Raw genomic sequence first — 24,535 nt, 5'->3', positions numbered from 1 at the left:
CTCCATCCCAGCCCCAGGAAAGCATACCCTTTGTCTCCTACTCCTGTCCTTCAAGCAGAATGCCCTATCCATGTATCTAACCTGGCTATCCCCAACAACAACAATATTCTTACCTTCCTTGTTGTCGTTCGTCGTGACGATCCCAGTAGTCGACTCACATTCGTCGGGTAGCACCGAGAATGCGTTGGAGGTTTCCACAGGAGTTTCCACAGCAGTCTCTTTCTTCTTCATCGTTTCTGGCTTTCCATTCGTCTTCTTGATCGTCAACTTCGTCGTCCCCTGCTGTCCAGCCACTGACCACGATCCCTTCTTGACCTGAGGACTCGAAACAGGAGGACTACTACGAATCCTCTTGTTTTCCTCAGTCAATCGCCGTATCTCCATCTTCGCTGCCCTCAATTCTTCCTTAAGTTGCTGGTAAAGTTGCTCGATGGAGGGCATCTTGGTTCTGTCCACGGGGAGCAAACAAGACACTTCTTCACAGAGTTAAGTACAGGTCACCACTGATGTAGATGCCTTTCTATCCCACTACATTGTAAAATGCTCCAAACTTCAGAACACTCGTGACTTAACCTGATTCCTCCTTTTCATTCTTCTCCCTCTTCCCCTTTTCTCTTCCCTTTTTCTCCTTTGGGTTGTCTTTCTTCTGCCTCGTGTATTTGTTCCTTCATTATTTATGTATTTTCCCCCCTCTGTGTACATCCTTGGTTAGGCCTCATTTAGATTATGCTGCACAGTTTTGGTCACCGTATTACAGAATGGATATAAATTCTCTGGAAAATGTACAAAGGAGGATGACAAAGTTGATCCCATGTATCAGAAACCTTCCCTATGAGGATAGACTAAGGGCCCTGAATCTGCACTCTCTAGAAAGACGTAGAATTAGGGGGGATATGATTGAGGTGTATAAATGGAAGACAGGAATAAATAAAGGGGATGTAAATAGTGTGCTGAAAATATCTAGCCTAGACAGGACTCGCAGCAATGGTTTTAAGTTGGAAAAATTCAGATTCAGGAAGGATATAGGAAAGTACTGGTTTGGTAATAGAGTTGTGGATGAGTGGAACAAACTCCCGAGTACAGTTATAGAGGCCAGAACGTTGTGTAGCTTTAAAAATAGGTTGGATAAATACATGAGTGGATGTGGGTGGGTGTGAGTTGGACCTGATAGCTTGTGCTACCAGGTCGGTTGCCGTGTTCTTCCCTTAAGTCAATGTGACCTGACCTGACTCGGTTGGGTGCATTAGCTTAAGCCGGTAGGAGACTTGGACCTGCCTCGCATGGGCCAGTAGGCCTTCTGCAGTGTTCCTTCGTTCTTATGTTCTTATGTACTGTTACCCTCTGTAGGCACCTAGCTCCCTTGCAGTCCTCCTCTTTCTTAGTATTTGACTGGCTCCTCCTCCTCCTTACTATTTCCACCACCACAACTACCTCTACTACTACTACCACCACCTCCTGCCTATATACACCCATCCTCTCCTTTTCGTTAGTGTGACTGTAAATGGTCCAAGTCGGACCGAATCGTCGTTGTAAACTCTTCTTTTCTATGTGCGGGTTATTTGTGTAAGTATCATAATTATAGAGTAGGGTAATAAACAGTTCAAGAGCTAATGATGTTACCCAAGCTAGTCAAAAAAAAAAAACATATCTCGGAGGACGCAAATTCCAGTTTTGTCTTTATAATTCAGCTTTCATCACCGTCCTTGTAATAAAAGGTTAAGACATAATTTATATTCCACTATCTCAAACTGTGTTTTTAATGACACCACGACATGTCCAGAAAATTGACTAAGATAGAGCAAAGTTTATAAAATATCCCAATAAAGTGACATTGAGGGTTAATATTACTGTTTAGTTTAATACCTTCATTATGCACCTCATACGCATCCTGTAGGCGGTAGTCAAAGATCACAGAGGTACATGCAGTCATGGATCCAGGGACTGGGTCCCAAAGTATTGATAGCTAATGATAATAGTTATAATGGTATACACGAGTATCGGGAGTAGAACAGGTACCTACCACACAAGTATCCGAATCAACGTGGAGTATTCCTTCTCCTACCCTTCCCCCACACCTCTACCTTCCCTCACACCACACTATTTAATATGCACTTGATATCCCAACTGCCCTACTTAACTCTCCTAACTCGACATATTTCAGTGCTGTATATAAACTATCATGTGTTGATTGATTGATGTTGGTTCGCCGGTACTTCCGGCCCGGTTCTTCTCCAGATGGCGACTCGGCGGTGGCCCCTCGGGTAGGGGTGTCGTTCGTCTTCTTTCTTCTGTCTTCTTACTTGGGGCCCTCCGGTTGGAGGGTGACGTCTTCTCTCTTCCGGTGACTCCCCAGGTGGGGAGTGTCTTACCGTCATGTGTGATGGAATATGACAGAAAAATATAGCTATGTAACTATCATAAAGCATACGATAACAACACATTACTGTAGTATCCAATTTCTCTAATAATAAAGAAAAAATACATTTGTATACACTACTGTTTATAATAAAATATTAAACTTCTGAAAGTTTACATAATTTTCCTCCTCTGCTTTTCCTTATCTTTGAGTCCAGATGTTTTACTGCCGACAAAGCCGGAGAAACGCTGCAGAACACGCCTTGATCGACACAAGTTTCGCTGAGTTTAGTTTGATAAAGCTCTACATACAGCGAAACGATTTCAATAAAAGCTTGTTCCACAATGTGTCGTTTCTTCAACATTTGTTTTGCTAATGTCCACTCAACATTCCTGCACACCTATTGTTGGTTATATAAATATTAATTGCGTAACATTCCTTGAAATTTTTTTCAGTTAAAATTTCTGTAAACTTCAGTACCAGCTTGATCATATATTTGACTTTCCTGTTATATTTTCCTTACTTCTCTAGACCCTTATTCTTTAATATTCAGGATTATCTTTACTCCTGTTTCCCTCTGCGATAATTCAACTTTTAATGAAGAATTTTCTTTGACCAATTCTTGGTATTGTTTACCGTAGTTGTTTTTATCACTCAATATCATTTCCTTATTATCATGTCCTTATACATGTTTACAGAGCAAGTTGCAATGTGAACAGACTGACTGATGATGTGGTAGCAGGCTTAGTTATTAATACTTCAGGTAGTCGAGCAGACAGATGATCCAAGTAAATGCCAAGCTGTTGTTATCCCTATAGTCACTCTGTTGAATATTATCCTTGATTGTCCACTGAGGAATAGAGATAAACAGTATAACTTCCTATCTAATATGTCAAGGTATCTTATTAATGAAAATAAAATACCAGACATATTAAGCGAATATCCTAAATATACTTGAAACAGATAATACAACTGTAGATATAAATCCAGATATATTCCTGTTAACCCTTTCAGAGCCTAGGTCTTAGGCTTTTTGTGCATCTATTTGCTCTTGCGCTCCCCCCCCCTCACAGGATGGATATGGGATGCAAAATATAAATCTAATCTTGAACAGCTGAAGTGTAATGAACACTCTTCTCTGCTCAGTAATAACCCGCATGGAGACAGAAACACAGGAGACTGATTAATCTGTATATTCTGACCACCCATCTGTTGAAGAGGATCCCAAAAGGGGAGGTCAAAATATACGTATCAATTAAACTCCCGAGTTTCTGTCTCCATGTGGGGTTATTACTGAGTATTGAACAACCTGTTTAACGCTTGTTATAATCTCAATGTTGGTTTCAGCATCCGTCTTAATTTTTTGCTTACAACCTCGCCTTTGTTGCTTAATGTGTAGCCAGGGAGATACCAGGAAATTTAAGTACACCTCTTCTTTGGATCCAACCTGATTTTCTCCCATTCTCCAAATGCTATATTACCCCTGCGGGTTTAGCGCTTCCCCATAACCAACAGTAAAGAATAAAAAGGCATAATGCCGTGACTGAAACACATTATGAAGATGTTTCGGTCCGAACTGGACCATTAACTAGTTACACTAATACTGTGCGACTAGTTAATGGTCCAAGTCGGAGCGAAACGTCGTCATACGTTTCTTTCTATGTGCAGATTTGTATAACACTACTACTACTACTACTAATAATAATAATAATATAAAAAGGCTAGGTTATATAAACCTATAAAAACCCATGTTTAACCACAAGTCATTTAAAAAAATAGTTCTGAGAAGGTGGCCAAGAATAACCAGGAAACGTTCAAATCTGTACGACTATCTCTTGGGTGCGGGAATATGCTCTTCCTTGTTTTCTGTTCGTGCGTCTAGTTTTTACTGTCTAATTTACTGTCGTCCTATGTCATAATTGATTGTTATTAACAGAGAACAATTTATTACAACCATAAGCGCTAAACCCACTAGGGTAATACAGCGAGAGGACAAGGTAATCTAGGTAAACCTAGCCTAAATAACGCAAATCCAGAAATTTGCATCAAATTGTACGTGAGAAACCGCATAGATTCTGCGAGTTGTGGTGGTCCTTCAGAGATTGTGTATTGTTCCAGACACGGTATTGTGCCCTTTTATTCTTCAGAGATGAGATGTAAGGTTAATCTTATATCACTTTCTTGATCCTCCTGCGAGCGGGCAGGTGGTCGTATACTGCATGTACTGTATATAAGAACTAATATATACCAAGGACAGATCTATTAAGTAACTCTGAGAAACTAGCCGTCTACCTGGACTGACTGTCCTCGTTAATACTGTTATACAAAAATGCCCAGTTATCTAGCCCCCTCCCTCCACCCCAACATTAATCTTACACAAAAACACAAACAAGCCAGTTTTACGGTACTTAATTTAAGTCACTAACCCTTTATGTCCAACTGTCCCAGGATGTACACATGACCCGCCACTACAACTCTTATGTGCACCTAAGTGCACATAAGAGTTGTAGTGGCAGTTGTAGTTGTAGTAAAATATTATCAAAAAGATACGTCTCTTATAAAATGAAAATGAGTTAAATAATTAGGCTGGGTTGTGTTACTGAATTCGTCAGTGGATAAATCACCTGACACCGGTCTTTGCCATGGTGACCCGCTCAGTGTTGGTGGTGGAATTTTAGTCATCAGGAAACAGGACAAGTGTTTCCTGACAAGAGTCTTAGTCATATAATGACCCGTTCAGTGGTGCCGTTGACCTTATGCTCGAGGCGCGGCAAGAAGAAACATTGGCTTGCGCTTCTATAGATGGTAGTGTCTATTCTCAGATGATAATGAACTAGCCATTGGCCCTAAGGCAGAACTGCAGAGTGACAGATGGCTTATGTCAGATGAATAGTCTTTAAAGCTAAATAATGAATTTCCCTTAACCACTTAAAAAAAAAAAACACTTTTCAACCAGAGGTTAAACAAGTACATCTTAATATTCCTATTGATCGTCCGTGTCTTTAGTTTTCACCAGTTCCCCTTGTTCTAGGTACTCTTAATTCAAGTGTTTGCATAAACGGGGAGAAATCAGTGGAAGGATGTCACAGTGGGCGTCCCACAGGGGTCAATGCTGGCACCTCCGTTGGATATACACTATAAATTACTTATATGAGGAAATAAATTGCGACACAAATTCAATGAAAAATAGGCCGACAAATAAATTCTAGAGGTTGACTCCAGAAAACTTCAGAATACTGTGGATGAGTTAATATGGTTAAAGACAATTCAATGTGGAGAAATGCGAAGTTGTAATACCGGGAGAGGGTTGGATAACCGGAGCACTTATAAATAATACATAAAAAAAATGAATGAGAAAAATCTTGGGATTTGGCTGGCAGCAATTTAAATCCAGTAAACAAAATAAGAGGGATTAGACAGAATGGATAGACAGGATGTTTTAGATACGAGGATAGGGAGGTGAGGAGACAGACAGCAGCTAGAGACGAAGATGTGAGCAGACATTAGTAACACTTGATAAAAAAAAGTGGAGGCAAAAATTATGCATAACTTAAAGAGTAGATATATTCGGGCCTTGGAGGCCAGAAAGCAATAAAATCGGTCGATAAAAGGCGGAGCTAAAGACAATGTATCGACCAATGCTGCAAACAACTAGTTGAGCTCGCCTCACATCCAGTGTTATATACATCACCTCACACACAACTATAATTTAGGACCCCTTCCCCGCCCCGCCTACATGCACTCTACAATCATTAGACAACTGATATTAATGTGTTACGTGATACCTCGGACAGAATGCAACATTAGACAACTCGTATTAATGTTTAGGAAATGAGTGGGAAAATTCTCGAAACACATCAAAGATATAACAAGGGCGTCACGTGATACATCGGAGAGCATGCCACATTGGACAGCTGGTGTCAATATGTCATGGCATATCTTAGACATATTACAGAAAGCAACAGTCTGACCGATAGCAAGAGGGTCGACCCTCCACCACTCCTTGAGCAGAATGACCCAAACGGATTTAGTGTGTTATGGAAATAATGGATTTTGATGACCTTCTAGTATGTTTTGGGTTCATCCTTTCTAAAGCCTTTTTACTTTTGTGAGTTGTATCTTAGCTTTCATATTTTTTTATGATTTTTTTTTTAAGTTGAGTCCAGTTACTATTCTTGCTTACGAGCGACTGAGAACGATCGGGAAATACCGTCTTCCAAGTCAAGAACTACACTACTTCATATCTCGACTCTCAGTCTCCTTGGAAAGGAGTTAAGGTTCTCTGATTGGTTACTCGAGGATGACAAAAGTTCCTCTATTGGCTTGACACTACATCACGCAGCTCCTACACCATGACTGGCCTCAAGAAATTTGCCAAGTTAGAAAAAAAATATTTTAGTGGATTTGTTTACCCATTAAAATAATTTATCCTTTCTCTAGCTTGTGATTTTTCATTTAAAACGAATGGATACACCCCGCATAATGCGGTTATACTACTCTCTTATAATAAGCTACAGTATAGTGGAAACAAAAGCTAGTCGTGTTTCCATGTCCTATTCCACAACACAGGAGGGACAGCCACCAGGTTAGAAATTCAGCCAAACCCGCACGCACGCTCACTGGCTCGCTCGCACGTAGCAACCAGGAGACCTTCAGAGTGGAAAAACTTGTTCACGTGTATACACTTAAACGAGTTGTTTGTGGTGGGTCTCGTGTTTGTTTGTGTTTGTTGGCACCTAGATGTGCTAGTACGAGGCGATTCATAGCTCCTGGCCCCTATCAACCGGTTTTACTTATTTGTGGCCCCTAGAGCCTGTTTGCACATACTCTTGACCCTGTGTATAGTATGTCTTCGTAGTCTCTTCATATAGTATGTCCCCACCGTCACTGTTTCATCTAGGTCTTTAGCTGCTATCAATGTCCCCTGGCTTCCTCTCCATGCATCTCAATCAGACTGTCCCTATCCATTCTATCAAATTCTCTTTGTGATGTGTACGTACTGATCATGTTCTCTGTTCCACGTATTATCGGGTGTTATTGTATGCTTGTTATACGTACACGTATGGTATATATTACCGACAAGATGAAGAATTGGACATGTGCAACATCTGGGTATCTTTACCGTAGACGTTTTGCCAGTGATAAAGCCACTGGATAGTGAAACGTATACAATAAAGATAGCCACATATTGCACATGTGTCTAATTCTTCATCAGGTGCTGTTTCATGCTGGCGCCGCATACTGCAAGGTGGACCCTAAGTTCCATCTTGAAGGTTCATGAAAGCAATTCTTTGGTTAGTAAATTTTGCATATGCTTTAAATTTTACAGTTTATATATACGTTTGGTGATAGGATTGATGTGATATTTATTCTTAGATCTCCGCAGCGCCTCTCCTCCCAAGTTGTGACTAGTCTCGTCTAGAATACTCTTCCCTACTCACATCTAACTTTAAAACGGGTGCAATATCCGAGGTAAAAAAAAATACAGATCATTTGCTGCTCATAGATCTATCAGTAAAATAATTATGAGAGAGAGAGAGAGAGAGAGAGAGAGAGAGAGAGAGAGAGAGAGAGAGAGAGAGAGAGAGAGAGAGAGAGAGAGAGAGAGAGAGAGAGAGATAATCCATACAAGGAAAATATTCGAAGGCCACGTAGCTAATCTGCACACTACCGTAACAGCTCATTGGAGTGAGAGATACCAAAGTAAGAGATTCCGGAGTGGGAGATTCCGGAGTGGGAGATACTGGAGTGGGAGATACTGGAGTGGGAGATACTGGAGTGGGAGATACTGGAGTGAGAAATACTGGAGTAAGAAATACTGGCGTGAGAAATACTGGCGTGAGAAATACTGGCGTGAGAAATACTGGCGTGAGAAATACTGGCGTGAGAAATACTGGCGTGAGAAATACTGGCGTGAGAAATACTGGCGTGAGAAATACTGGCGTGAGAAATACTGGAGTGAGAAATACTGGAGTAAGAAATACTAGAGTAAGAAATACTAGAGTAAGAAATACTAGAGTAAGAAATACTAGAGTAAGAAATACTAGAGTAAGAAATACTAGAGTAAGAAATACTAGAGTAAGAAATACTAGTGAGAAATGCAGGAATGAGAGATACTGAAGCGAGTTATACTGGACCGGGAGAAACTAGAGAGAGATACCGGAGTGACAGATACCGGAGTGAGATATACTGGAGTGAGAAATACTAGAGTATGAGTTACCTGAGTGAGAGATACTAGAGGAAGTGCAGAATACCTAATAAAAGCAGTTCCAGGCCAGACTAAGATCAGTCAGACTATGGATGCTGGTAACATGCAGTCCACCATAAGCACCACAGTCCGGCTAGTCAAGGGTAACTGCCATGAGAAACTTGTCAAGTTCCTTCCAGAAGATAGTGAGGAGGTGGAAGACTTTCAAGGTGTAGAGAGGAAAAATACTGGGAAAATGGGATACAGAGAGGAAAAAATGGCTGGAAGAGAGGGTGAAACTACTGGAAGAGGGGGTGAAGAGGGGAAAATTACTGAGTTAGGTTAGGTTAGGTAAGGTTTGTCAGGAAACAGGACAAGTGTTTCCTGACACGGGTCTTACTCAGATGATGACCCGCCTTTGGAGCTTTGGTCATCTGACCGAGGTCTACCGCTGGCTTACCGGTCCACCCCTTTAAAAATTATGGTCAATTATAACCATTTTTATTAATTACTGAGTGAGGGGGTGAAGAAGGGAAAATTACCTGAAGAGGTGAAAGAGGGGAAAACACCACTTTCCCCTCTTCCAAAATTTGACATTTCGCAATTTTTTGAGGATGGTAATAATTCTTGCAGCCTTTATGCCTGGAGTCGATTATATCGACTCCAGGTTGAGGGACTGATTACCTAAACCTCCTTCTGATCTTCACCGTTCTTCTTTGTATTGGACTGATGAAGCCATTGTGTAGCGAAGCGTTTTCACAATAAAGATACCCAAATGTTGCACACGTGTCTAATTTATCAATCTATCACTTAATGTGTCCAACCAGCTGGTTCATAATATGTGGATCTGAGGGCTGCAGGTAGCAATAGTTTGGCTTATCAAGCAGTGAATCGTACAGTCTGGCAACAAGCCAGGCTGCGAGACGAGATTAAACCCTTGAAACTGATCACAGGTATAACTAGGTAAGTACGTAGAAAGACAGGAAAAGAGGCAGGTAAGTATGCAAATAGGTAGGTGCTTGAGTAGTAATGGAGAGAGGGAGGGGATAAGGGAGGGTAGAAGATCCAGGGAGGAGGGTGGGAGCAGAAGCATCAGAGTCCATCTGGCCTTGAAGCCGCCGCAGCCGCAGCAGCAGCAGCAGCAGCAGCCGCTGCTGCTGTTGCAACAGCTGCTGTCGCATCACTATCACCAACCACCACCACCCCTTCCCCCGTCCGGGGTGCACCTAAGGGCCGCGCCCCGTGCAATAATGCGTGCACACTACGGTACCTGAGACTCACCTGCCCTCCCAGCTCACCTTCACCCTTGCTCTACCTCCCTCACCCTCCTTCACCAACCCACCCACTCTTCACCTTCCCTCTCCAATATATATACACAATATATATATATATATATATATATATATATATATATATATATATATATATATATATAGGTAAAGCTGGTCAATTAGCAAGAACTCGTTTAAAATTAAAACCTTTCTAAAAAAAATTTCTTATACCTTTAAAGACATATTTTTTTCATTTATGCTAATATAAAAATTAATGATTTTGTACCAAAAGAACCTTAGGAAACTTACCTAACCTTATTATAACAAGCGTAATTTAATTTAGCCTAATCCAACTAAATATATTGTATATAAGTTTACAATAATTTAATAATAAACAATGAAATATATTTTTTTCGTTGGAATCAGAATGATTTTTTCGAAATTACTGCATATACAAAATTTCGCTTGCCCTATTCGGCAAGAAGTGTGTTGTTATTTAAGCCAAAATCGCAAGTTTTACTTATTTGGCACTACATATTATATATATATATATATATATATATATATATATATATATATATATATATATATATATATATATATATATATATATATATATCGGCCACTCCCCAACAAGGCAGTGACCCAAAGAAGGAAACATTCATTTTCACTCATTCAAAACACTGGATGTCTTGCCAAATTGCTCGGACAATACAATTCGAATCATTCTTTAAACTGCAACATCCCCACTTATCCTTCAGAGTGCAGGCACTGTACTTCCCACCTCAGGAACTCAAGTTTGGCTAATTGGTTTTCCTGAGTTCATGAATGTTACCGTGTTTACACTCCAACAGCACGTAAAATCCAAAATATTAATTGTTTCTACTCGCTCAAATATACCTCCTGCATGGTCAACCTCCTACAACTCAAAACAACCAACCCTTTCCGGGACGAAAGGACTGGAGGCTCTGAGTGGTACAAATCCATCCTAGCTTTATACGCCCTCTTGGTCAACCTATCCTCAACAGCTCTTGTCATCTGAATTATGCCTTTGCTAACACATCTTTTAAATTATTAGCTCCTAATTCTCTGAGTAATATTCACACCACACACTGATCTCTAAAATAACTCTTTACTGCCTCTTTCCTCCTTTCTGCAACATTCAGTGATCATGCCTGACAACAATGCAAAAGTGTTGGTACCACTAAACTCTGGGAAATTCCCCATCTTGCCTTCACTGATGAAATTCTCTTTTCCTCAGACGTCTTAACACTCTTATACATGTTTTATTTTGTCTATTCTATGGTTCACAGTCTTTCGTAGACTCATTCGTCGACAAGTTCACTCTCAAATGTCTAAATATATTTACTTCCTCCATACTCCCTACCTCAAAGTTGACATCCAATCTTTCATTGCCTAGGGTTTTTCTTACTATCACCTTGCCCTTTTCTAGGCTGACTTTCAATTTTCCTTTTTACATACCCTCCCAAACTTTGCAACTTTTCTTACGAATCCTCCAAAAAAACGTGTCAACAAAAATGATTCACTATAATTGCAGGCCACACTTTACCAGCATATGCGTCTTATACAACCTCATAAACACATTAAACAACGACGGTAAATCCCACATTCCTGTTTAAGGTCTAATTGTGCTGGACAATTGTTCCCATCTCACTTGCATAAGCTAACCTTAGCCTCACTCTTCTCATAAAATCACTTCATATCTTTCAATAATCTAACACTATTCCGTATATTTGCAATACCAACTACACTGCAATTCTATCCACCCTATCATACACCTTTTCTAAATCTATAAATGCGACAAAGAAATACTTACATTTATCTGTGTATTGTTTATGTGCAAACACTTGGTCCAAACATTTCCTACCCTTTCTAAATCTTTCTTTTTCATTTACAGTTCAACTATATATTCACGCACATTCGTATATAAATGTATAAGCAAGAAGTGTTTACTGAATGTAAAAAGTTTGTAAGACTTGAAACTGTGTCCATGGGACAGAAAGAAACTGACAGCAATCCTGTCAGTGTGCAAAACTTTGACAGCCTTAAGCTTCAAGACCTAGAGGTAGTACTCACTTGTAGAGGTTCTCAGCTCCAGCTCTCAACATAAGTTCCTTGTTGATCTCCTGATTGAGTTTTGAGCGGCGGTTTTGTAACTTCCCTCGGCATGTCTGCAATCTCGGGTCAGACCCCTGAAACACAAAAAGAAACAAGTCAGTGGTAGTACATAAACACTCGTGTCCCAAGTGTTGGCAGAGGAAAAAGTACAGAGACGACTCGAGCTGCAACCCCCGCCACAACAAAGCTGCAGATGACAAGAACCAAATGCCAAATAGTCATTGAAGGAAATACCTTGTATAGCTTTAAAAAAAAAATGATGAAGAATAGACATGTGTAACATCTGGGTATCTATTGTAGACGTTTCCCCATTTAGTGGCTTTATCAATACAAATTCAAGGACACAATGGGAAGACAGTAAATCTATACACAAAAAATAGATTAGTAGTAAGGTAATAGTTAAGTGTGAGTAGGACCTGGATTGTTTAGGTTAGTAGACATGCTGCAACAGCCTGTACTCTGTCGTAAATACATTGGAAACCAAACTTTCGTTCTGGGGATAGGCTACATAAAATACACTTGTGCAACGTTAGGTAACGTTATTAGGAAATATTTCCCCCACCAGGGGCTTCATCAGTCCACTGACCGAACTGACAGAGCCCCTGGTGGGAGAAATTTTTCCCTTATTAAAGTTGCGTAACGCTGAGCAAGTGTATCTTATACACTTGTCGGTATATCTTGTGTGAAAGAAGGACATGCTGCTTGAGGTTCTAGAAGGAGGTGACACAGGTGTAGGTTGTTAAATTTAGGGTCGCCGAAGTCAGCGGAGTGGCACAGTTAACACTAGAGTGCAGGGGAAATGCTCAGACTAGTCTGTACCAAACTTAACATAACAAACCGTGGCAAACAATATTGCTTATTACTTGTGTGTTATGCTTGTGACTCATCTCTATATACTCAATGTTAAAAAACAATCATGTAACGGGTGGGGTTTGAACCCATGGCGAGTGAGTCGTAAAACTCCAGGCCAGTGCGTAAGTCACTGGGTCAGCTGGCCTGGAGTTTTAAAACTCACTTGTCATGGATTCAAACCCCACCCGTTCTGTGTTTTTTTTGCAATCGTGTTATTACTCAATGTTGTGAGTATTCAAATATTCAGCTAGTTGCTTTGAGAGCCCTGGTAACAGCTCCTGGCCCCGCTCGTAAATTTTATTGGCCGATTTTATAAATTTTTACCTACAGGGCCAGATCTTATCTACTCTTACCTAAACCTGTATATACAACAGTTTGAATCCACCACCTCTTCTTCCCTTCTAAGATTGAAAAAAAGAAATGCTTCCTAATGTTCTTATGCCTCGTCTGAGTCTTTTGCCGTCATGTATGTCCTCCATGTGTATTTGAGAGACTCCACCACGCTCAATATTAATAAGCTTAATACTAATTTCCCTTAAAAGCATTTGTTGTGAGAACATGTTGCAGAAGGGAAACATGCGAAGGGAGGAAGGTGGGTGCTGGTAGGTGGTGGCTGGAGGGATGTCCTTGACGTAGAGCCAAGACGAAGCTACTGATAAATAGTGTTTCTGAACAGGTTGTAATAGTTACCCCTCTGCTTATTCCCGGAGTTGGCCAAGGTGGGGGTATTACCTGCCTGCCTTTCTCATTCCTTCTCTCCCTCCTTGTCTGACGACTCTGGCTACCTGTGTCCACGTCAGGCTCCCTCTTCCCTATCTCACCCTTGCAGCTGGTAAGAGGACACTTGGTAGAGCAAACTTTATTTAAAGACGTTTCGCTCACATACGGGCGAATATTTTTTCCTTGCAAAACACCTGGACAGACGGGACAACCCTAGTGTTGCAACCTGCTTGTTTCCCACACACACCCATACCTCTATCTTCCATCAGTTTAAAATCATAGGCATTACACAAGAGACCCGCGCATCAGAGACGGCAAGATGAATCAGTCACCTGCACTGGTCCATTCACTTGCTGTAACTCCTCACTTTTGCTTTGTCCGGTGGTACATAAATTCCATACAAATTCTTGCGTTCTCTAATGGCAAAAAAAAAAAGCTTGTCAATAGAGTGAAACTCATGTATAGTTTCCACACTTGATTAAAATATCTTATAGTACTATAGGAGCAAAGGCTACACCTGAGCATAAGCTTTTGTATAGCAGCGCAAGATGGAGATAGTAAGGGACCACGTAATAAGACTCATGGAGGAGGGAGATGAGCTCACAAAGAATGACAGGGAGGTATGTGAAGATTTAAAAAGAAGGTTCAAAGAGATCTTTACCGAAGAACCGGGAGATATACAAGGAGGAGGGGAAGAAAGGTACAAGTACTAATGTTTACGAAAGAAAAATCAACGATAAAAGGATGAAGTCTGAGAGCTCTTAAGGAATCTAAAGCCTATTGAGAGAGGGATCAAGGGACAGCCTAGTCAGCCGTCCTTGTCGAGTTTTGGTTGTTGCTACTAGCTGCCCGTAGAACCACAATTATCCATTTTCACTTGAAAACTTTAATCGCCCTTCGTGCACTATTATTATCTGTTTGTGGGAGGAATGCAAATCTTGGTCCACAGGTGTTGATACAGTGTTCTCCGTGCTTAGATGCAAACTGAGGCCTGGTATTCCACGGTTAGGCCTACGCTCTCTTACTGGAGCTAATCTCAACTACCCATCTGACCGCGGTTACCACCACCTCCACCGCATCTTTCACACAACATGAACAACACATTAACACACAACACACGAGACACAGATGAAAGAATAAACGGTGATATGAACAAGTCTGCCGATGACACTAAACTAGGTCGTCAAATAAATTCTGATAAGGATACAAGAGAAAGGTACAGGATGATCTAGATAGGTTGATGTTTTGGCCAGTGGCAGATGCAGTTCAGTGTAGAATAATGACTAATGTTAGGTTCTATTCCTGGGGAAAAAAATTAGATGTATGTAGTTGACAAAAATTTGAAGCCAAGACAACAGTGTATGCAATAAAACTTAATACAATTCTTGGCTTCATAACAATAAGCATAAATATAATAGAAGTCTTCAGGTTATACCTTGGATAACTTTAAAATCAGGTTGGACAGTTACACAAGTGTTTGTAAAATGGACCTGACTCGTGTGAGCCAGTAGACCTACTCAGTGTTCTTCCATTCCTAAACCTTAGCTTGCCAATAAAGCTAGGGATCCTTAACCTAATCTTGTCAAACCCTGTGTAAAAAGAGAGAGAGACGGAGGGAGATAGAGAGACCTTCAGCTAACAAGAAACAGTATAATTAATATATTAAAGGAAGCCAAGTGTTAACTCGTCCAGTCAGGGGAGTGAGAACTGGAAAGGCAAGAAGAGGACCTTGTTACCCCCCCCCCCTCTCTCTCTCTCTCTCTTGTTGTGCTGATGCTTTCTAGCACCTGCTGACCCGACTGGAGTGAAGACATCTCTGTACAATTTACATATTTCTGTCATTGCACCCAACCTGTCTCACGTCGCATTCTCCTCCACCCCCACATCACTTGCTTCTCCATTGTCGTCCATTTTTGTGGCTGCGGAGTAACTTTGGTTCAGTTTTGGCCCTTGATGCTATATCACTTTCAAGTTGTTGATTTTTCTGCTTCACTTCTTATTCTTCCATATATATTTAATTCCAGCTGAACTACTTGTTTCCCTAGTTTCTGTGGTTTGATCACCTCTGTATTTGTTCCTGTAGCTCCCCGTGACCTCTCTGCATATCTGACTAACTCACGGCCTCTCTCCGTAGTCCATTCAGGAGGCGGCAACAACAGTATCATTGCATGTTAGATAAAAAAAAAACACAAGTGCAACTAATGTGACATTTAACAATGGCAACGTTTCGCTCTCCAAGAGCTTTGCCAAGCCGCTACACTCCTGGAGAGCGAAACGCTGCCACAGTAAAGTGTCACATTAGTTGCACCTATCTTTTTACCTTATATATTGTCGGTAATTCCACCTACAAATTATTGTAGGCGTGATACTCGAGCACATTTCAACGCTTCCTTCTATTAAAAGACAAAGTTAAAATTATAAATATATTGGTATGCAAAACTGAAGAGGTGATCAATTAGATACACATGCAACACCTCGGTATGTTATGTGAATACCAGAGCGGCTTTATCAGTTTAATTTGAAGGTGTTGAAACTGGAAACTAGAAGATGGGGCAATCAGTCCCTCAGCCTGGAGGCGGTGTTTACTACCTTGGTCTTGATGAATCTGATTCATCCAGACTTAGGTACCGAACACCAGCTCCAGGCTGAGGGACTGACTACCCCATTCTTCACTATCTTCTATGCATAGTTCTGGAAGACTAGGGGACTGACTGCCTCATTTTTTACAGTCTTCAGTTTCAAGACTCAAACTGCCTCTATACTGAATTGATAAAGCCACTGGTTGGCGAAACGTCTTCAAATAAAGATACCCAGGTGTTGCACATGTCTAATTCCTCACAGAGTCAAAAGGTAACTATACAGGCACTAAGGGACGATTCCAAAGGTCACTCCAATGGCACCAGACCATCACCTTTGCACTTTCAAACTGGATTACCACAAAGGCATTTTTTCCCATAACTGAGACTTTTTTTTTTTCCAGAGTACCGTCAAGGTGACTGCTGCGACCACTCTCCCTACTAGTCTACATCTACTCATCTACATTCTGCATCATTCGCTTCTCTTATGAACTACATCTGGTGTAATCTACACCAAGTATAATCTACATCCTCCTCATTTACTAGGTCATCTCTAATTATTGCTGTAGGTTTTCTAATTACTGTAGATTTTCTAATTAGTAGGTTTTCTAATTACTGTAGATTTTCTAATTGCTGCGGTAGGTTTTCTAATTGGTTCTGTAGGTTTTCTAATTACCGCTGTAGGTTTTCTGATTATTGTAGATTTACTAATTAGGGCTGTAGGTTTTCTAGTCACTGATGTAGTTAATTGCTAATTATTAACATATGTTATCCCTGGCGCAATTTTGCCGCTAATCACCTCTTAAACAAAATACTAACTTGTACAGGCCTTTGTTGCCATAGGTTGTAGATGGCCTACATGTTGGTGCTCTTGGGTGTTAACATGGACATATTACCTCAATAATAATCATTATTTTTACAAGTACATGATAAAACCTATACCGACCTAGCTGACATACTATATAAAAAGTCCCTGGTTATGCAAAACATTTCTGGAAAATCAGGCTAATTTTGTCCCCTGGATGCGACCCACACCAGTCGATTAATACCCAGGTACCTATTTATTGATAGATGAATAAGGACAGCAGTTGTCTTAAGGAAATACGCCTCGAATGTTTCCACCCGTACCGGGGATGGAACCACGGGCCTCAATGTGTGAGCCGAGTGTGCAACCATCCCAGCTACGGGATGGTGGCTAACCTAGGTTGTTAATTTCATTGTTTATCACTATAAATTAAGTGTGGGCAGTGGAGAGTAACAGTAGCATGTTATATCATATTAGTGAAACATTCTTAATAGGTTATGCATAGTTCAAAGTTTGTTCTAATGAATTCAATGTTTGGTCGACACCAAAAGTGGTCAGAATTTAAGTGGTTCTTTTTACCCTCCAGGAAAGACCTAAGTGAGTACTCCTACCTAAAAGTGTGAATATGTGTGTGTGTGTGTGTGTGTGTGTGTGTGTGTGTGTGTGTGTGTGTGTGTGTGTGCGTGAGAGAGAGAGAGAGAGAGAGAGAGAGAGAGAGAGAGAGAGAGAGAGAGAGAGAGAGAGGGGGGGATGGGGTAGCAGGATATATTTAAAATACATTGCCTGGTGTAACTTGCTGAACAACAAATCCAAATAAGTTCTCTCTAATCAGTTCCAAACCTCCCTCTTTTTTTATTAAACAAAAACACTGGATACATCAGCAGTGTGCTGCTACTCTATTCTACATGATTGCTACAAAGCTACCCATGAAATTCTGGGTGGGTCGCATCCTGGGGGACAAGATTGAGGACCACAATGGAAATAATTTAAGACAGACCTCGATGACGCACTGATTTTCTTGGGTTATCCTGGGTGGCTAACCCTCCGGGGTTAAAAATCCGAACGAAATCTTATCTTATCTTCACTTTCCCCTCTTTGGATGGGGGTGGGAGAGAGGGGAGAGAGGGGAGGGAGGGAGAGAGGGAAGGGAAACCCAATACACTCTCCCTCCTCCCATGATGCTTGGGGGAGGGGAAGGTGGTTGTCTAACCCCCACCTCCCATACTCGATATAGCCTGATTGGGGCTCCCATTACAACTGGTTTTTAAAGCTAAATCCGGTTTGTCTCTTGTATGTTTCGGGGTCGATCAGTAGAGCAATCAGGGCAAACAATTACACACACACACACACACATATATATATATATATATATATATATATATATATATATATATATATATATATATATATATATATATATATATATATAGAGAGAGAGAGAGAGAGAGAGAGAGAGAGAGAGAGAGATACCTCGCATGAGTCGATTTTTTTTTTTTACTCCTGGATTGTCTCGCACTTGCCACGTCAACCAGGTTGTTGCTGCTGCTAACGGTATCCTGGAAGCCAGCAATACTGACCAACACTGAAATATATCCCCTGACATACAGTAGCTAGGAGTATTTATAGTACCTGAGATCTCCAGTCTACTACATCATTGATATTCATCACCCAGAAACGAACACTACCAGAGTATACTTCTACCAGTCACCCCTCTACCAGTCACATCCCTACCAGTCACATCCCCACCAGTCACATCCCTACCAGTCACATCCCTACCAGTCACATCCCTACCAGTCACACCTCCACCAATAACACCACCACCACCACTCACACCACCACCACCACCACTCACACCACCAGTCACACCTCTACCAGTCACACCACCATCAGTCCCACCACCAGTCACACCACTAACACAGTGAGAATAGTTGTGGAAAAAGATACTTATGTACACCTCAGGACATTTATTAGAAGAAACATTTCGCTACTACTGGCTTCCTCAGTCCTAATGAAGAAAACACTAGTGGAGAAACATTTCCTTTCATGTCCTGAACTGTACACATCTTTATCCATATCTTGTTGGTATCACTTTACCATTTTTCAGTGAGGACAGAGACACAGTCATACTTCATCTTCCACCTGGAGGTTACCTGGAGGTTATTCCGGGGATCAACGCCCCCGCGGCCCGGTCCATGACCAGGCCTCCCGATGGATCAGGGCCTGATCAACTAGGCTGTTACTGCTGGCCGCACGCAGTCCAACGTACGAGCCACAGCCCGGCTGATCCGGCACTGACTTTAGGTATCTGTCCAGCTCTCTCTTGAAGGCAGCCAGGGGTTTATTGGCAATTCCCCTAATGCTTGATGGGAGGCTGTTGAACAGTTTTGGGCCCCGGACACTTATGTTGTTTTCTCTTAGTGTACCAATGGCGCCCCTACTTTTTATTGGCGGTATTTTGCATCGCCTGCCCAGTCTTTTACTTTTACCATAAACAATGTCACAATACCGTGACTGGGACAATACACAAATAACCCGCACTTTGACACTCGTGACGACGTTTCGGTCAAACTTGGAGCAGTTAATGATTTAAGTCTGACCGAAACGTCATCCTAAGTTTCACTCTCCTATGTGCGGGTTATTTGTGCACTATCACTGCTCCATTACGTCTTTTATCAACTCTCTAACACAGTAACATGACTGTGTAATGACCAACACGATATGTAAGTAACCTTTACAGGTGGGGTCAGCCAGCTAATTGTGGAACAGATGAAGGGGAAGGCAGGGAATGAAGGGGGGATGGAGAGACAGGGAATGAACGGGAGGCAGGGAATGAAGGGAGGGGAGGAGGCGAGGGAGGGGATGTAGGAGTTATGAAGAGCAAGAAAGGGGGAGGGAAAAAAGGGGGATTGAGCGAGGGATGAGTAGAGAAATGAACATGAATACGGTAGATTATTGAAGAGAGCACAGAAAAAGGGAAAATGGGGAAACAGAAGAGCACAACTAAGAGATGAGTGAAAGGACATGGGAATACAAGGGGGGAAGGGGGGGAGAGAGAGAGAGAGAGAGAGAGAGAGAGAGAGAGAGAGAGAGAGAGAGAGAGAGAGAGAGAGAGAGAGAGAGAGAGAGAGAGAGAGAGAGAGAGAGAATTATACCAGTCCAGCTAACGCGACACTCAACAGTTTTAAGACTGTTGGGTAAAAAGACAAAAGCGAAGCTATTGACTTACTGTGGCAACGCTTCGCTCTCCAGGAGCCTGATAAAGCTCCTGGAGGGCCAAGCATTGCCACAATAAAATATCACATTAATTGCACATGTATCCTATTACCTAACATATTGTTGGTAAGTCTGCCAGCATTATTGCAGTGTTAAGACCTTCCTTAAAACGAGCTGTAGTTGAAAAAGTACTCCCCTACGATAGTGTATATCTTTCAGTGAGACACTGGGCAGCTGTGGTACCTGCCACTCCTTACCTATACACCATCAGGGCACTTAAGGGGCACGTCAGATCCCCTGTTTTCTAATATGCTATTTTCCCCCTATAATCTACCTTGTCCCTAATTACTATCGCATTTGCTTTGCTTTCTAAGAGGAAGTCTAGGATCTTTCCTAAATCTTTGATGACAATCGTGTTACGGGGGTCAGAGCAAAGTTCAGACCTCTGCAACATAATTGTCCTCAAAGAATTGTTAGGTTATACCATGAAATAAGGAAAGATCCTGGACTTCACCTTACGAAAGCAGACAAAGCAAATGCGATAGTAATTATGGACAAGGTAGATTATAGGGGAAAAATAAACAATAGTAGGAGATAGAGAAACTCACGAGTCTCTTAAAAATTCAACTAATCAACAACTCTTATTTACTTCATCTAGCGTGGGAGTGGATGCCGCTGAGATATCTTACGACAAGGAAACTCTCTTCAACTCTTTTAAAAACAGTTCTTATCTATTAAGAAGTCAAATGAAGCTGGAGTGTGGTTCAGACCGAGTTATGATAACTGTGATCCAGTTTTAAGATAACACACCTTTAAAGTGGCTGAGAAGCGATAACCTAAATCACACAAGTACGTCAGTACTTGACGCTCTCATACGATCCTCTGATAAAAGACGCCAGAGGTACGATGTTCTCATACAGACGCCAGAAGTACGATTACTGAGATACGATAACAAGTGAAACTAACTAAAAATCTGACAAACGGCAATAAATGAAATCTACAAAGTAAATATCTATAACTGAGAACAGTCGTTTCATTTATATCATTCACACACACACACTCACACATACATATATACAGAATATAATATATATATATATATATATATATATATATATATATATATATATATATATATATATATATATATATATATATATATATACATATATACAGAATATAATATATATATATATATATATATATATATATATATATATATATATATATATATATATATATATATATATATATATATATATATATATATATATATATATATATATATATATATATATAATGTGTGTGTGTGTGTTAAAAATAGCAGCCAATAACATTAACTAAAACACAAGAAAAACAAATACAACCACAAAAAGGTGCAAATAGAAAAGAAAATCAAACATTAATTTTTTATCATGAAACAAGCCGTGATAAATGTCCCCGAGATCCCTAGAGGCACCTGGTAATGATTAAAACCACGAGTATAAGTGAAAACACGGAAGCCGGTGGCAAGCAGTAAATGTGCTCAGCAGTCAGTTGTACCACGCCGCAAGCGACACACACGGCCAGGAGCACCCATGAGCTTTTTTTGTTGTTATGTGTTAGTTACCTAGGTACATGTCGATTAAACACTAGGCATGTTGTATGTGCGCGCGCGCGCGTGTGTGTGTGTGTGTGTGTGTGTGTGTGTGTGTGTGTGTGTGTGTGTGTGTGTGTGTGTGTGTGTGTGTGTGTGTGTGTGTGTGTGTGTGTGTGTGTCTGTCTCCGTTTCCATTCCTCACTACAGACAACTGTGGATAACGACACACTTATATACAGGTCAAGACACGAGTGTATTTTTCCACTTCTTGTAGTATCATTGTGTCATTTTTATTCACTTACACAGAAACTGTCTCAATAGCACCAAAAGTCTGGTCGATCAGGCCAACAGCCAGCAGGACTCGTCTGGGACCGGACCGCAGGGAGAGGTGCCCCCCCGGTCCGGGGGGCACTGCTCCCCACAAAACCCTGAAAAGGGTGTTTGGGGGAGGTTGTTGACCCTGGGGGGAGGGGGTTCATGGAGAAAGGTAGTATTGGAAGAAGGTGGTGGTGGTGGTGGTGGTGGTGGGTGGTGGTTGTGGTGGGTGGTGACAGTGGTGGAGAAAGGTAGTGTTGGAGGTAGGTGGTGTTGGAGGTGTCATAACTTGGCGGAACTTTCACTCATATTCACCTAAGTTATCAGTCACTTTCCAACAGCCACTTTCTTTCTCTCAATTACAGGTGCAGTGGGGCGGAGTGAAGGGGAGGTAGTGGGAGTGGAGGAGAGAGGGTAGAGGAGGAGGGGGATAGGAGAAGGGGGGGTATAGACTGAGGGTATATTGGAGGGAAAGAGGTAGTACACGGGGTGGGGAATGGAAGAGTGGAGGGGACACCCCTGCATACCCACCCACATCACCCCCCCATCTCCCCCCTTTTTCTGGTTATACACTGATTTATACCCACGTATTTCAACGGTTTTTGTGTACGAGGGAGTCGAATTTTAGCTCCTATCTCAGCTTCTTAAGTTTTATCTATTTTACTAGTGGAGTTCTCTTGAGCTCCAACATACTACTGTTTTTATTATTCATCCTGACACGGGTCTCGAGTCATACGATGACCCACTAAATGGAGTTTTTGGTCTTATGACCGAGACCTTCCGCTGGCTTACCGGTCCAGCCCATAAAAAAAAGAAAACTGATGTGAGTGTTTTACCTTCCCATCTCAGTAATATCTCAGTTCAAGGTTTCTTTCCCATGCTCTGTTATTTGCGGTATATGGAGTCGGTCGGTGAATTTTTTCCCCCTTCTGCGTTTGTTTCTGTTTACGATCTTGTTTATTCTCAGGGAAACATGGTGGATAAAATGTGTGTAAACACCTGGATATCTTAGGGGTTGGAACAGACAAAAAATGATCATGTGTCGTGGGGTTCGAAAGGAGATAACGAGGGTTGAAGATATACACACTTGTTGGATGGTAACAATATATTGCAGAATGTGAGAAAGGGGGGCCCAACCTGCCGTGTGTTGCCTGGTAGACCTATGCGTGGACTGAGGAAGTTACAGAGGTACTCACGTACACATGCGCATCACGTGACGTCACACAGTCACTAGGCCTAGTACTATGATACTCAGATAAGCTATACAACACATGTAGGGGATCAGCAACTATGCTGACACATGGATATGCTCAGTATCACCTAGTATCGTTACATCCGACACCACAGTACATTATTCGGGCAGTTTCAATAACTCGGAGGTTCTGGCGCAGTCACCTTGAAACGCCAAGACACAACTATTAAATATATTACATTTCCACTAACAAGCCCCACCTACGCTTATATTACCACTACACTAACACCTACTACTACTACTACCACTATCACCATCACCACTACTATAGCATCACACGTCAAACCACCACCTTATGTCTCTTTTCTCAGGTCTATTAAATTAAGACACCCAGGTCTTGCACGTGTCTTATTCATCGTCTAATCAGTACATAACTTTGATCTAGACAGAATCCAAGAAATATGCGAATACAGACTGTATACTTCTGTATTCAATTTTTTCCAAGTATTGTGCTGGGTGGTTAAAGTTCTCACACCAGTTTCTCAGGATATGCCAGAAAATTAATTTTATACTTTTTTCCCAGTATAATGTGTAAAGTAAAAGGACACAAGTGCAACTAATGTGACATTTATTGTGGCAACGTTTCGCTCTCCAGGAGCTTTAAGCCATTACGTAATGTAGATGAATGGTTCAGAGAACCGACATGTTGATAAATTAGACACATGTGCAACTCTTGGGTATCTTTATTGAGGAAACGTTTCGCCACACAGTGGCTTCATCAGTCCATTCAAAGGAGAAACTTGAAGAACAGGAGGAGAATGAGGTAATCAGTCCCTCAACCTTGAGTCGATGTGATCAGTCCATCAATCTTGAACAGAATACGGCATACGTGCGGAGAAGGAGCTTATAAACCGTTGGTAGGAGAGGTGCAGCAGTCATAGGTCGTGTAACATTTGTTCAATGTTGAAGTAGGTCGTGCCCAAGAATTAGGCAAGCGAAGAATTCCCTAGTATTAAGATCCCAAGAAGTTGCAGTGAACCATTCATCTACAAACCTGTCAGACACTGCAACTTCTTGGGATCTTAATACTAGGGAATTCTTCGCTTGCCTAATTCTTGGGCACGACCTACTTCAACATTGAACAAATGTGACACCACCTATGACTGCTGCACCTCTCCTACCAACGGTTTATAAGCTCCTTCTCCGCACGTATGCCGTATTCTATTCAAGATTGATGGACTGACCACATCGACTCAAGGTTGAGGGACTGATTACCTCATTCTCCTCCTGTTCTTCAAGATTCTAATTTGAATGGACTGATGAAGCCACT

The 24,535-nt window shown here is 41.3% G+C and overlaps 1 protein-coding gene across 3 annotated transcripts in view; it reads right to left on the bottom strand.

Moving 5' to 3' along the window:
• Rhp (GTP-Rho-binding protein rhophilin) overlaps positions 1–24,535 on the bottom strand; it is a 197,678-nt gene that overhangs the window by 59,745 nt on the left and 113,398 nt on the right. For all 3 annotated transcript variants that reach the window (XM_070098747.1, XM_053792886.2, XM_070098748.1), the window contains exon 2: positions 11,912–12,027. In XM_070098747.1, the coding sequence (XP_069954848.1) occupies positions 11,912–12,027 (116 nt within the window). The remainder of the gene's footprint in view (positions 1–11,911; positions 12,028–24,535) is intronic.

The sequence above is a fragment of the Cherax quadricarinatus genome, chromosome 64 (assembly GCF_038502225.1).
Source record: "Cherax quadricarinatus isolate ZL_2023a chromosome 64, ASM3850222v1, whole genome shotgun sequence".
Classification (NCBI taxonomy): Eukaryota; Metazoa; Arthropoda; class Malacostraca; order Decapoda; family Parastacidae; genus Cherax; species Cherax quadricarinatus.
The sequence above is the reverse complement of the archived record's forward strand: the minus strand, read 5'-3'. Positions and strand labels throughout refer to the sequence as shown.